The sequence below is a fragment of the Fistularia commersonii genome, chromosome 34 (assembly GCF_037954325.1).
Source record: "Fistularia commersonii isolate RoL2024-O1a breed Wild chromosome 34, RoL_Fcom_v1.0, whole genome shotgun sequence".
Taxonomy (NCBI): domain Eukaryota; kingdom Metazoa; phylum Chordata; class Actinopteri; order Syngnathiformes; family Fistulariidae; genus Fistularia; species Fistularia commersonii.
In genome coordinates, this window is record NC_141317.1 from 6,722,501 (window position 1) to 6,737,752 (window position 15,252).

The window sequence follows — 15,252 nt, forward strand, 5'->3', positions numbered from 1 at the left end:
AATTGGATACACTATGACCATGTGTGATGGCCAAGGTGAACAATGGCATGCACAGTGCCCGTAACATGATGCACACAAGCCCGTAAAACTGCAAAATGGTAAATTTATTTCTCTGCTGGTCATTAAAAACAATCCCTTTAACATGTCGGTTTCATGTAAGAGTTTATTTTTACGGGCTGGCGCTTCAAGGCGTGGTGGATGAAAGTGAGAGAATAATATGATACGACTGGCATAAATAAGACAGAAAAAGAAAATGCATCGAAAATACAATTTGCCATCACACAGAATCAGTGGGTCCTATCTTGGTGTAATGGGGGGGGGGGCAGTAACCCCGAAGTATATTTCTTATGTCCAGTCTGCTCTGTGATTTTGTTTTGGTTGTTGTCACAGCAGAAAATCCAGCTTCACAAAAATAGGATGTTGGAAATGGAAGCCGGGTTTTAAGTCCTCCTGTGGTGATCATACTGATTAACAATAAAATGGAAAAAAACATGTAATTTATTCTTTCTGGACCGGTCCCAGTCCCCGGCTCAGTGGTCGGGGATTTCTGATTTAACAAATTTTGGAAATCTAGAGGAGCCCAATTGATTAATTAATTTCTTCTTTCTGCATTCTGACTGATGCTGTATCCAGATCTTCATAAATACCCTTGATAGATACTGACACCAGCTGCCTATGATCTGATTTTACAACTGAGCATCAAACATTTGTTACAAATATCACAAAATCCTTCTTTGTCTTTTTTGTCACTTTTAATTTGACATCAAAACCAATATTCCCAATACCATATGTTAGCTGACAATCAGCAAAAACTGAAATTAGTCACAGTTGAGTCGAGCATGAGACGCATTCAGCTTCTTACCAATTACTCCCACCCCCCAACCCACATCCCCGCCCACCCAGACACACGCACACACACACACACACACACACACACACACACACACACACACACACGCACTCACAAGAGATTCCAGCACCATGGCGATCAACAAAAAGCTTGATCGCCTGTATTGGGAAACTGGAAGTTTGATAAAAGCTAGATAATTCTGGTTTGTGGAATGCTAATGGATTCTGGGTAGTTTGTGTCTGCAATCTTGCCCACACCATTTTCCCATTCTGCCTGTTGTAAATTTTGCCTTGACAGTTCTGGCTTGAATGTGGCACAACCGCAAACCTTCGAAGGTTGGCCACCAAGCATCAACACTGCAGTTCATGCACAGCACATTTACTCAGCCAACATTTCCGAATGAGGCAGGGATATCCTCCAAGAACATTTGAGCCAGTCATGGACATATTGTGGTCACAAAACAGGCAGTAACATGTAAATGCACTCAAATGAAGCCAAACAACAAGTGTGATCATCTTGAAATGCTCAGAGTTCTTCACCAGAGACTTGACAAGATTCATAATCCTAACACCTACAGTAAGTGGGTGCAAGTGTGATGCTGTTTTAAAATGAACGGGAAGAGGACCACCCAGGTGAAACACTCGTTGTCGGGATAAAGCCTTGAAAACTGACAGGCCAGGCAACTCTGAAGTAGGATATCGGAGTAAAGTGGAAGTACAATGGCGCCTATTGATGACTGGATTTACGTTTGATTCTGTCTTGCCCTGAGAATCCTGATAGCAGAGGATCAGTAATGTCCTATTTTTAGGTAACTGGGATGGAAAACTAATTACAAAAGGAACAGGCTCCGAATTCAGTGAGAGGTGAATTCAAAAAAAAAAAAAAGAGAAAGAGGAATGTTCATAAAATACTTTTGATAAGAACGAAAACACAATATTGATTGCAATTTGCTGGTACAATTATACAGGCAACTATTTCAACGATGAACATTGTTGGATCGAGACAAACGTAGACAAGCACAGCGTTGGTTCTTTTTCAACCCGTCAAACACATCAAACACATAGCCAGCAGCTCTGTGAAAGATAGAGCGATGGAAAGGGAAAAGAAAAAAAAAGAAGTGAGGGAGAGACGTAGATGCACAGATTAAAAGGACCTGGGGGAAACGCAGCTAATCGGAAAAGTATCGCTGTCCACCCATATTCAAGCTAATTCCAATGAAAATTCAGATCCTATCAAATAAGTCCGGGGGGAATGCACATAAAACAGACCCGAATTTAAAGTCCAATGTTACCAAAGTTTTGCAGAGTTACTAACCTAATCGACTTCAAGTGTCTACTGCTTCATCAATCATTACTGAAGGATATCGAATGTGTGTGTCTATGAATATGTTTCGCTTATGTGTGATAGTTGAGATTGGTGTCACGGCAATTTTTTTTTTCCACCGGTGTCCCCGTTACAGACAGAAGAGCAAGTAGCTGTGGGGTGAAGGATCGAAAGATGTCGCCGTTTATGTCTGTTAGCGTTTATTGAGGAGATGGACATCCTTTAGCTTTAAGTAAGAGGAGAACGAAATGCTTGAAAACAAGGTTCCAGTGATTTGTGTGTGAACGCAAACGAGTTTGTGCTTGTCTGCTCACAGTACTAGTATGTGTAAGAGCAGTTATGTCTCTCCCAGTGTGTGCAGAGGGTTGCATGACAGTGTGCGGTTGTACAGATCCCCTTTTGGCAGTGGCAGTGTAAGCCGAGGAGGGTCTTACACGAGCTTTAATCCTGTGCTGAATGTCATCGTACAAGTGTGGCTTTTTCGTGTTCTCAGATAAGACAGAGAGACTGAGGGACTCTGACAGGAAACGTGGACGTTGCATACATGTGTAGGTATGAGTGTAAGATCATACGTGAACACGTTTGAGAAAGACACCATTGTAAATTGGTCTAACTCGTTGGTCCGATGATAAGGATTACAGTGGTGGCATAGGGAGAGAGAAAAAGCGCAAATCTACATGTTTAAGCTGATGTAACGATGAATATCTAAATCTAAGGTTTCCCTGGAAAATACCTGGCTGAAAACGCCGTTCGGCCCACTGAGCAGAGCTACTTCGGTCAAGCTTTTGCTAAGACTGGGATTTTTTTCCAGTGTGGGCCCCATTTGAAAATTTGTTTTTTGGCCTTTCGACTCAAGGGCTTTAAAACATTTAACTACCCATGTCATATACGTACCCTGCAGCAAAAGGCAGGCGACCCATTTTGGAATTTGAAACCTGATTTCAGGAAACATAACCCGGCTTTCAGATGGTCGGTAATAAAGAATGTCAGTGCCTCTAGTAAGGGAAAGAATGGTATCAGAGCATTTTCAAATCAATTACGAGCATTTTTTTTTGTTTTTTTTTTTCCGCTAGCACTGCGCAAACCGACACATATTCTTTTTTACAAGCTCATCATGACCTCTGACACATGACGGTCTAACCTGAGAAATAAACTGGCATTATATGAGGCCTAATTAGTGGTCCACGCCCAATGTCGGGTGACAGTCCAAAGGTCCCTGAAGTTATTACGGTAGCTCTGTGATAGCCGTGACGCTTTGTTGACATCGAGTGGGAGGTAACATGTAACTTTTGATTTGGTTTTCCTCTAATTCGAAGCGGGGTGTCAGATAGCGGGTTTTCCAACCCTACAATAAGGAAAGAAAATAGTCAGGTTCCTCACTAAATCAATTAAGTTGCTTTGTCTATGTGTTAAATTTCCACGGATGGCAATCTTCTCTTTTATTTGCTTTATATTTGGGCAATTTAATCAACACAAGTTGATTAGGACGGATAAATGAGTTTGCGATCAAGGTTCACATATCAGACATTCGGCAGGCACGAGGTGCCCTTTCGTCTCTCGGCCTTGGACTATTTCCCTTTCCAGTGACCAAGTCTATTACTGGCTGTCTGTGTTAAAAACACAGTTTTGCGAACAACAGAGGCTTTAAGCAAGACCCTAAGCTGTGTGGTATTTTAGTGCTTTTAACTGTGTGTGTGTGTGTGTATGGGAGAGTGTATGTTTGTTAAAGAGAGAGAAGAGCAGGAAGCACAGGAAGTCAAAGGAAAATAGCAGGTTTAAGGTGAGAATGTTGTGATTCCCTTGTCTGTGTCTCCAAATCCCTTCACCTCCCTCCATCAGTGTCTCTTTGTGAATGTTCAAACAATCTCTTTGGGATGTAATCCAGCTTGAACACGGGATCTGACCTCTAGAACGTCCCACCAAGGGTTCCCTTTTTGGGGAACGATTTTCGTTCACACATACAAAGATACAGAGACACTCAAGAGTGTCTCAACAGGTGCGAGTTTCTGCTAGAGGGAAAAGGCTTTTGTGTGCTGCAATCCTCATAAGCTCATAAAACACTTATAATCCTGCTAGGATCTCCATTCACTTTTAGCTTTTTTGATCTCTCTTTTACACATAAACAGACAAACACATATGTAGCTGTAAAATAAGAACTCACGGTAAGGTATTTTATGTTTTTTTTCAACTTGACTCCAACATCGCTTGATTCTTTCACAACCTGTAAATCTAAATTTCTGTGATGTCTGTCAGGCATATGGAGGAAGATATAAAGATAGCTGATGAAGGCTTAAAGCGAGAGAATGCAGAAGAGAGAGGTGAAAAATGGTGACAGCTTTAGGTGTACAGATTTATTATTGTGAGACGGTTCAGCCTTTTTTTTTTATACACAGAGAGCAAACCAGTTACACCCAGCATGTCCAGACAGAAAGAGGAGGGTGAGGTGGTTTAGTAAGAAAATTTCACAGACATACTGTATCTTTCGCAACCAAAACCCTGAATGTGAATGTATTTGCTCGGATAAGATATTAAAACAAATGCGGGTTAGTTATGTTTAGGAACATGGAAGCACTTATTTTCCAATCGTCCGGTTTCCATCCGGTATATCAGTAAACTGAACCGCTTCCACCCAAAAAATTAACAAAACAAAGCCATCACTATGGAGAGAAACACCTCATCACCACCTCCTGTGGTGCTGTGCTCTCCACAATTCATCTTGGGAGGTCAAAGCCCAGTGCTGCGTCCCAAAGTCTAGAAAAGACTATGCGGTAATTCAACTGTTTGTCATAATGTAACGAGATAAGGGCCTAAAGGTACAGGATGTCGTATTTCACACAGGTTATAGAGCCTTTGCTGTGGGGCTTTTTTGCTGCATAAATGATCAGAATACGAATACTGTAGACATCACACAACTTTCAAAATGCTTTAACTGGATTATTGTTCTTCTCAGACTGTATTTCAAAGAAAGCCAAGTTGTAACCAAACTGCCCCACAGAGCCCATATATTTTGGGGGTTTTCCCTGATCCTTTAGTGGTTTGAAGCACATAAAGTCACAAAGCCTCAGGTCAGTGAGAGATTCTCTCTTACCGGCTTCATCACATTCAAATTTTAAGCTTCCTCGTCTCCCAATTGTTGTCAAAGGGGCCATTTTATCTCCACCATCCGAATGAGCAGGTAAAGTTCCTGCGGATTTGTTTTGATGGAGATCTGCGGCTTTGCCGATGAGCAGTAACAAGGGGGGCGCAAATAGTCGGGCTATATCACAGCATTTTAAAAACTTTGTTTTGACTGCTCTTTTTTGAATCTCACAAAGTGTCATACAGTTTCAATACTTACGAGGGTTTGAGTCTTTTTTTTCTAGAAGACTGTGTTTCATTACTTTTTTCAGTGTCACAGTTTTTTGTTTCTACTTTGTACCACAGTCTGGCATTGAGGGGAGGAGCAAGAGCACGCATTTTACCTATAATTTACATACCAAGGAGCCAGGGTCTGTCTGTCTCCTCGAGAACCCGGAGGGCAAAGTCTCAAGCAACTTTAGGAAATAGACAACTAAGGTTTACCTTGAACATCCAAATTTTAAGCCAAGCCTCTTTCACACGCTAACCCAAGTGTAAGTGTTGAACATCTGGCCTGAGCGAAGACTGGCGATGGCCTTTCGTACAACTGATCAATCAAAGCGGACCGGGTTTTCCGAGGGGCGGGACATGTTGAAAGCAGTGCCGTTGCAGTTGTTTAAAAATGTTCCCTTATCCCCATTTAAATTGCGCCTTTTCATATTGAAACTTTGCAGTTGGTACCACTGTCCATCCGCTCATCCAATGGAAAGGCCTGCATGAATACCCTGATTCATTATTGTTAGGGTTTAGCCCCCGATTGCAGAAGATACACCAAAGTTGCCATGGCGTTGACCTCTTTCAGTGCTAATAACGTAAAAACCAGTTTCTCAAAGTGTCACTAATCATCGTGATATTTGTAACAACTTTTTTTGAAAGCCGAGCAGCAAAGCAATGCGATGACATCTGACCCCAGCGGTCAAATTCAACCGCAAAAGGAGAAATGATATTTTGGTTTGAATGGGTTTGCTCATATGACAGAAAGAACTATGCTTCCGGATTTAAGTGAAAGAGATCTCAGACTAGCGGACATTAAACGGTCCCTTACGCAGAGACCATACCTGTTTGGCTACGTTGAGGTGAGATTGTCTGAGACTTGTAAAACCAATTAACAACCGAGCACATCCAATCCACAAGATGTGTGTGTTGCACTCCACCTACTGGGCTTCAGAAAGGCTGCATAAAGCCATTGTGAGTTACAAGAGCGCATGCATGCTACCTTTCGCTGCACGGATATATACGGATGAGAGGGGATTTACTTTTGATAATGCGAGTGTAATCACAAAACCCCATTCCTCGTCTCAGCGTCGGCATACATTTGAGGGGAATGTGTGTGTCTGTGCCCTAGCATGTGTAATAAGTGTGTTGTGGGGGGTTAAAGGGAGCTTACCCAGACAAACTGCCTTATGATCCAAACATCAGGTGTCGAACTGACTCTTTCATACAACTTCAAAAAAAAAAAACAAGAAAACCACAAAAAGAGGAGTTAACTTGCCCGGCTCATGATAGCACTTCCCTCACTCCCTCCATCCACCAGCTCCTCCTTTGTCTGCTGGGGCTGATGATCACTGGATTTTGTCTGTCTGCAGCTTGCCAACATGACAAAGATGAATCACCATGATTGATGCTTTTCATTTACTTGATTTAAAGTAATCGTGCCAAAGCAAATTCAAACAATGTATAATCATTAAGTCTTATTCCTGCGCAAGAACTGCTTACATATGCATAATATGATCAAGTTCAACAACATCTTATGTATTATAGCTGTATAGGCTCTATTGAAAAATTTTATTGAACTAACTGGTCCTACTAAATTCATCTTTTTATGTCTAAATTCATGCTGTCGGTGGTGTTAAAATGAATTACTCGAAACGAATCAAATTTTTCATCTGTTTCTGTTCACAGTGAGACAAACAGTCGTTTAATTCTGCATGAAAGGAAAGAAGTGTGATAAATAATCCAGGTGTTGGTTCAGGATGCACTGAAATAGATATACATATAGACCACTCCGTAGCCGGTTCTTTGGTGTCGGTGAGTCATTGACGTCTCTCCACTCATGTTCATCCTAGTAGAATAACCTTTAACCCTAAAGACTGATGATGCTGACAACTGGATGAGGTATGGCCTCGGTCAGACGCCTCTCCTGACCTCCAATCTGTGGTTCATTGGCCCACAAAGAGAAATGACACATTAGGGCTACACACATGTGCAAGGGGAGAGACACCCAAACATTACTCCCATGCAAATACGCTGTGTTTTTGCACACTTACAGGCACATACGGACACACTTTCAAGTCTACCGAGCACTATCCGGCCAGGAGTTCAATTTAGAAAATACATGAAGTACATGTGCTTATAAATGTTAGTGCGTCACACCTGAAAAAGTCCCTGATGCAAGTTCAGTGTTCACATTTAGAACATTATCCTAATGATCCACAGAGCTATATTTAATTGGAGAACATTCAAATAGGGAATAAAAAAAGTCCTGCATCAAGCTCTTTACTATTGATTTATTTCATTAACACTGGCTCCTTTGTTGATGTTATTTGGCAGACGCCTCGGTGAGAATCATATATGTGCCATCAGCTGCTTGTAATTAATGTGTGGGGTAGGAAGTATGTATAATGAGGATTCAGAATAGGCGTCAGGCTGAACCGTTTAAGATGCCGAGGGCAGAATTGACTTTTGAAGACAACCTTTAATTAAAACTCCATTCACATAACATTTGAAGCATTATTTTTGTTTGCCGCTCTAAAAACAGAACACAAAACATCTCCTGCTTTACAATTAAGTTAATCCTCTGTGTTTGTGACCTCGCTGTTTCAAGTTTCAACATTAAAGTGGTGTCTGGACCAAAATTGCCCTTTAAATATGCTAATTTGTCTCTTTAACTGATACTTTTCAATGAGCATAGAGAATATTTAGACTCGAATGAATGTGAGGACAGCCCTGTTGTGCAAAGCTTCATACAAACATTCTACAAAGTAAAGCTCCAAAATTCAACCTCAGGAACACAAGAGCACAAGAAACACATTCTTAGGGATAGGAGGATTTAGAAAAATTTCCATTAAAAAAAAAAAAAAAAAAGAAAAAGAAATAACAATAAAATAAAGGGTAAAAAGAGAGAATAAAATGGGTGTGCAAGAAAAGTATCTTTAAATGATGCAGTAGTGGAATAACCTTTCAGGTGATCAAACTGTATAATTTAAGAAGACAAAAAGTTTTCAACCTCATTTCTGTTGCTTACAGAGTGCTGTGGTGTCCCTCTAAATCGAAGCTCAGACACTGAAGCAGATTGGTGAGACGAATAAAACGTGTTTCGGGAAACAAACATCCGGGTTTTGATTTGTCCCTAAGATCACTTCAGTTTCGTTTTAAGTGTTACAAGACAATCGATAACTGTACTGCAGGCGTCAAAACTTTATACTGAAAACAGCAAACCTTTCTCAGATACGATGAGACAAACCTCGTCCCTGACTGTAAACTGTGTTATTTTCCAAAAAAAAAAAAAAAAAGTGTAGACTTAACAGCAGAAAGTATTAGTCATTTGATCCATACTTCAGCTGAAAAACATACACTACATCACAACACACTGCATCCAGAGGCTGTGACTGGTTCAAACTGATGCCTGAGGGATTGGATCAAGAATCTTGCCTCCCCATGACTTCCTTCCATGGTTACTACAGATGAGATTAATGTGGTTCATACATCATTTGGGACACTTGGATTAAAAAAAAAATAAAGAAGACTAAAGGCAAAATATTAGAGACAGGCAATTCAGAATAAACCTACTTCCCCGACACCCAAACTAAACCATTTTCCACAAATACATGGGATTAAGCACTTTCCCGCTGAAATGTATTTCCTGAATTTCTCAGAACACTTACACAGCCACACAAAGTAGACACACAAACACCGCATTCAGTACAAACACAGCAAAAGCAAATGGAAGTGGTCTTCTTGACTTGTTTTACCCTTGCTGACTCCTAAATTCTTCCCGAATACACATAGGCAGACACAAACATCCACACAAATATAGTTCTGTCCCCATTTGGAAAGCCTGTAAGCTTCTTTTCTCTTCATTCAGTACAAATAACTTCACGGTGGGATAAAAGCATAAAGTTTCCCGAACCCTCTTCCCCCTCTCTGCTTCACTCTTTTGGCTCCATATTCTCCTTCACTTTTTCCTTTAACCCACTTCTCTTGTGCTCTCTGCCCAAAAGGACATTCTTATTTCATTAGAGGGGGGTCTGGGAGGCCAGGAGGGTAAACAAAACCTCCATAATCAACAGCAGGACATACACAACCCGAACGAGCCTTTCAGGACTCTGCGTTTTCTAAAAGAGAACAAGCTAACCAATCCAAATCCACACCTGGATGCTGAGACTGAACTTGCCAACTCTTTCCTAGATCTTTATGGAACTAAAACTGTAGTTTTGCACGGGGCGTCAAGGTAACACCAACCAAAGAAAGCAGGGCTGCAAAGACAATGATATGCACACAGATCCCCAGCTATTTGTCTATCGGAGCTGTCATCTCTGTTTGTTCATATTAGGAAGGGCTCACTCAGGGACAGGATATGGGGATTAGGTCTGGCCTTATTGCGCTGTAGCTACACACCACTAAATGGCTCCCATCTGTTCTCCCATAGAGAATGGCTAATACATGTTAGCTGTGCTCGCGTTGTTCACTGCCAGAATAACAGCAGTGGATAGATGAGCAGCATTGATATCGCTAGCCACAACAGCACTCAGCGCTAAAGGCTAATGTGCCTGGCTTACTCTATTAGATTGGAATAAGAAGAACTAATACAAGAGCACACATTTAGACACACACACACACACACACGCACATACGCCGACATGCACAAAAACTCTGCAACAATGCAGAACTGAAGGTGCTCGAGCAGTAGCCAAGCTCCGGGTCCGAGTGTAGGTTTACCTTGAAGAGCATACATTAGAGCAATGTAAGCTGTGGTGGAAAGAACAGGAGTGATGGAAAAAGATGGAGGGATGGAAAGAGGGAGAGAAATGGGGCAGTGTGGTCTGTTTCATTACGGTGAATCCTGACACTGCTGCGTTCTCAACACACATGGTCCGGATTATGGGCTATGTGGGCTGCTCCGACGCTGTATACACTCAGCAACGCTCTCCTGCACACATACGCGCGCACACTCGCAAAAAACATTGTGGCTAAACACACACAAGCTTTGCACTGCATGAAGACAAACTATTTGCTCACACACATATTAGAGGACTCTTAATCCCGGCAGCGATGCTGAGGCAAAGTGAATAACTACTAAGTCACAGAGGTTAGTGAAAGAATCTGTTTGTGATGGTCCACCTGTGGATTATTGGGGGAAAAGAATGAGATGTACTGGAAACTATGAGTATACCATGGCTGGTTTTGTCTCTAATTCCCGTATAAACACATAGGCACCCTTCTTGTGTACCCCTCATTCCCTACATCTCTTTCTGATTCTCTCATCTCTCACTACTACAGTGTGGGTTTATTCTGCCCTTCTCTGTTTTACACACCCATGCATTAGCTTCAAGCAAACCATAACCCTCTCATAACAGACCCCTTTTCGCACGTGTGTGTTCAAAGGCACCCGAGTCTATGGGGGGGCTTCAATATAAAACCCCCAAAACAGGAATTATCTTTATGACTCTGCATTCTTTGTTTTATGCATTTCAACATGCGGCCTTGAGAAAAAAAAAAAAAAAAAAAGGCTTTGTGACTGTTCTGTGGTGTATTGCAATTAACTACCCCACACACTGGCACACAACAGGGCGGGGCAGTGCGGTAAAATTTTACTATTACTGAAAAAGCAGGGCTCAGAGAGACAGACTTAACCTCTGGTTTTTGTCACTGTGTCGTTTTTATCACCTCCGGACCCTGGTAGACTCTCTTCAGTCTGCTGGGTGCTTATAGAACTAATACTGCACAGTTGCCTATATAGCTGCACAATGAAGGCACATAATGCAGCGCAACCAACGCACGAACCTCCAACAAAAATGCAGTCATAAACTTGTGTATTAACTGAGGAACCTAGTCCACTGAAAATCATACGCTCTGGGAAAACAAACCATGTTCTATTACTCTTTCATCTGTGAGAGTTGGATAATGTTTACTGAGATACCACCAGTGTTCATTGCCAAAGATTTCTCCGGCCCGCTCAAGTCATTTGTCTGAGCGATCATTTCAAATATCAGGAATAACACATCTTTGGAAGGAGGCAAGTAAGTCTAAAATAAACACAAGAAAAACAGCAAAAGGTGTGCGATAGCAACTCACTTTTGATGCAGGGTTCCCATGGCAGTCGTTCTCATGCCCATATGCCCTCTTCATCATCCTGTGAAACAAACAAGGGAATGAGACAGAGTGTGATGACGTCAATGAAGAGATGGAAAGGATGCGCCGAGGCTGCATGGATCAGTTCCAAACTTGTTTGCTTAAAAGCGATGGGAAAAGGAGTCAAAACAGATTGAAAATGCAATGTTATGACTCATTTGCATTCATTTGTAAGTCGTGAAACGATGCAGTTAGAGATACGGCAGCTACATTCACAGTCGGTTCGGCTTTACTTTCTACTTTTTCTATGATTACAGATTTCTAGGAAAATGTGTAATTGGCAAAGGAAAAAGAAGTCCAGAGCTTGAAACTGTATCGACCGAAATACAGCGAAAAGTCTAGAAAATGTTGCAACCTCCCCAGAGGTTATCCAGTGTTTGTGCATTTGTTTGTTTTTTCCTCCAAATCAAAAGACCACTAAGTTTGACATTTCCACCGTTACTGAAAGATGTGTTTGTAAACTCGACAACAAAAGCCAAGCCATGTTTGTTTTCTTTTTCCGATCCTTGTGCATAAACAGACCCAGGCCACTGTGTTCACACATCATTGCATATAATCAGGTTGGAAGACTGCTTTATTTTATTTTTGACAGATCTGGACTGAAATGCACTTACATAAAAAGAAATGAAATTATTAGGACCATGAACACCAAAAACTGAGAACTTGAGACTAAAACCACACCTTCACAGTTTGAAGCACAGGGTCACTGCCTGGCCTCTTTTCTCTATAGCTGAGACTTAGAATTTGCCCTTTGGCTTTAAATGTACAAAATGTTATTCATGTTTTTCATTCAAAAACAAACAACAAAAAAAGTTTAAAGTCTTGAAATGTTTTCTTCACTACATTTGTGGGATCTAACCAAACACATAAGTGGTTTTCTTGGGACTGAAACTGCGCAGACATGCCAAAAAAGGGAGTTTAATTCTTTAAGACACTAATAGTATGACGGTTAGCATGAAATGGCAGCTAACAATAGTCATACCTTTGCATGCATAGGTTGTAAAAGCAAAACAACACAATGCATGCAAACAGTGCTATAAAGCATATAAAAAAGGTCTTGGCAGCCGGCCACTGCAGCTTTGGATGGGCTGAGTGGTTGTGACAAGCTTGGTGAACTCAGTGTGCTACAACTGAGAAGCTAGGCTATTGATACAAACGGATCATGCTACATGCTAACGGCTAACCAGCAATGAATGGCTCTGACAGGTCCCCTAAACAGAGCCAGACTATAACCACTCATACTGCCAGGTTTAGAAGGCACACAAGAAAACACACGCACACTCACACATATGCATGCTTGCAAACGTTCACAAACACACAAACAGGCCGAATACCATGTGCTACTTCTCATAAATCTGAAACAAACAGCATGTTAAGGCTTAGAAAAAAAGCATAACAACCCAAGAGAAAGGGTTGTATAATTCAGATTCTGATAAACACTTTATGGCTGTTTTCTATTTCCTTCTCAGACCACTGCCAAGTTTCTGGCAGTGGCGCTGGCATGGCTAAATGAGAACAACATGAGTTCGGGTGCATCTCTGGAGGAATAAATGGACTTCCAGAAGGTGTCTATCCGGCTTATATTTCACCTGTCCTTTGACATCCATCACACATGAAGAAGAACGCTTGAAGGTACAGGAATGGAAAGGACTTACTGAAAATACAAGCCAAATTTTAGGACATAGGATTTTGGTGCTCCGAAAATTCCAAACAAATGCATCCAATCATGTTTGCACATCTTGGCTGGATATCATGAGGATGCAATCTAATAAACACATTTAAAAAGTGATAAAAAAGCCCCGCTATTTGTTGTCACTGTTTAAGTGTGATCAAAAATGGATGTGAGCAGATCCTCTCCTTTTCATTATCATTATAATTATCATTATCATCAAGGCTGTCATTATCATCAGATCCGCAAATTTTACCCTTACACCGTCACAAAGTCCCCTTGGAAAGTTGCGCTCACACTGTATTTTCACAAATTTCATTTATAGGTATACAATATTAAATTTACTACTGTATAATTTGACCGCTCACCACAAATCTTTGCTAATTTTCTTTACAACCTGAGGTAGGAATCCCAGCAAGTTGAATAATATATTTTTTTTACTGATCTGTTTCCGACAAACTTTAAAACTTTATATATGCCTCTTCCATATGGCGAGTGCAATAAAAACTAGAGAGGGGACGCAAAGCTGCACTGCCTACATTACAGCAGAAGAGACATTTATATCGAATAAGAAAAATGATGAAAAAGTGTGATCAAAAAAATAATGACAATCATCCCACCATCTACAGTAATATGATGTCAATTTGATGTAAAAGTGGTTACCATTAATATCATTTGCTATTATTTGATTTTATTCTACTATATTTTTATTTATTTTAATAGGTAGAGAATGCAGGTTAAAAGCGTCAAAACCGACCGGTAATAATCCGCATGCCTAAAATGTGGTCCGTTGTGTGTATCCTTGCAGCGTTACACAACATCATACGCATTCTGGAAGTGATTCTCAGCAAATTTGGAGAACTGGGACACCTGACAGCGCTGAACAAAATGGCAAATGACCCGACTGCTCCTTAACTGCTTCAGATGGGCAGGTTTCTTCCTGCAGGGGAGTGTCAGTGTGGAAGAATGTGAGTGTAATGAGACAGGATAACAAAATGCTTTCTGTACTGTTAAGGTTGAGGGAACACTCTGTAAATGAAAACCATTTACTATGATGGGCATCGTCTGTCGGTGTGTGCTTGGAAGGCATCAAGGTCAGGGGATCCCCGGTGCATGTTTCACTCCAATTAAGACAGCAGTTTCAGAAACATTTATAAAGCCTTGAAACATGTAATGGGCTATATCAAAACAGATGTGAAGATTTATGGTCAGGTGGAAATCCCCAGGTATCATATTAAACCAAGAAAGACACAAAGACAAACTTCATCTTCCTCACTTTTGGAATCTCCCGTGTAACAACCTCTTGACAACAATAGATACCTGACAAGTTCATATTGTATTCAGACTGCGAGCTCCTACCAACAAATGGAAGACTGTAAAACCTATTCTGCTGTTCTTTAATAAACCACTTTTATCCTGACTGCAATTTCCTCGGGTTACACCGCGTCATAAAACACCGAGGTGTGAATCGAATCTACTCTTACACATATGACTGCAAACACACGGGGTACAAGACACCTTTGCATGAATACACACTCACACGTATATCCGCAAGCATTCCATGATAACAAAAACAGTTTGTTCTTCCTCAGCTGTCTTCTAACAGTCACATTAAGTCTGTCCTCGGGGCAGTCTGGATATAATACCCAGCCACAGAGAAGTAGCTCATATGAGAGATGAATGATATATAAACTAATCTCGCACACAAATCCCATTGATCAAAAACACTCATTTGGCAGCTTTTCTCTTCAGGCCCCTTATCCAAATGATATGAATAACTTTGACTTGGCAAGAGGCACTGGGGTTGAAAGAGCAAAGACAGAAGAGAAAAGAGGCTGGAAATTTCATGCTGGAGAGTCCTGACCACAACTGAGCAGCGGTGGGGATGACAAATTTTGAAATTGCATCAACTTTGAAACCTTCAAGATGAGAGCCCACGATA

At 41.1% G+C, this 15,252-nt stretch overlaps 1 protein-coding gene across 3 annotated transcripts in view; it reads right to left on the reverse strand.

The window, feature by feature from the left end:
* Window positions 1-15,252, reverse strand: part of LOC147214425 (ERC protein 2-like) — a 141,963-nt gene that overhangs the window by 24,971 nt on the left and 101,740 nt on the right. For all 3 annotated transcript variants that reach the window (XM_086141664.1, XM_086141662.1, XM_086141665.1), the window contains one exon: window positions 11,585-11,642. In XM_086141664.1, the coding sequence (XP_085997790.1) occupies window positions 11,616-11,642 (27 nt within the window). In that variant the 3' untranslated portion in view covers window positions 11,585-11,615. The remainder of the gene's footprint in view (window positions 1-11,584; window positions 11,643-15,252) is intronic.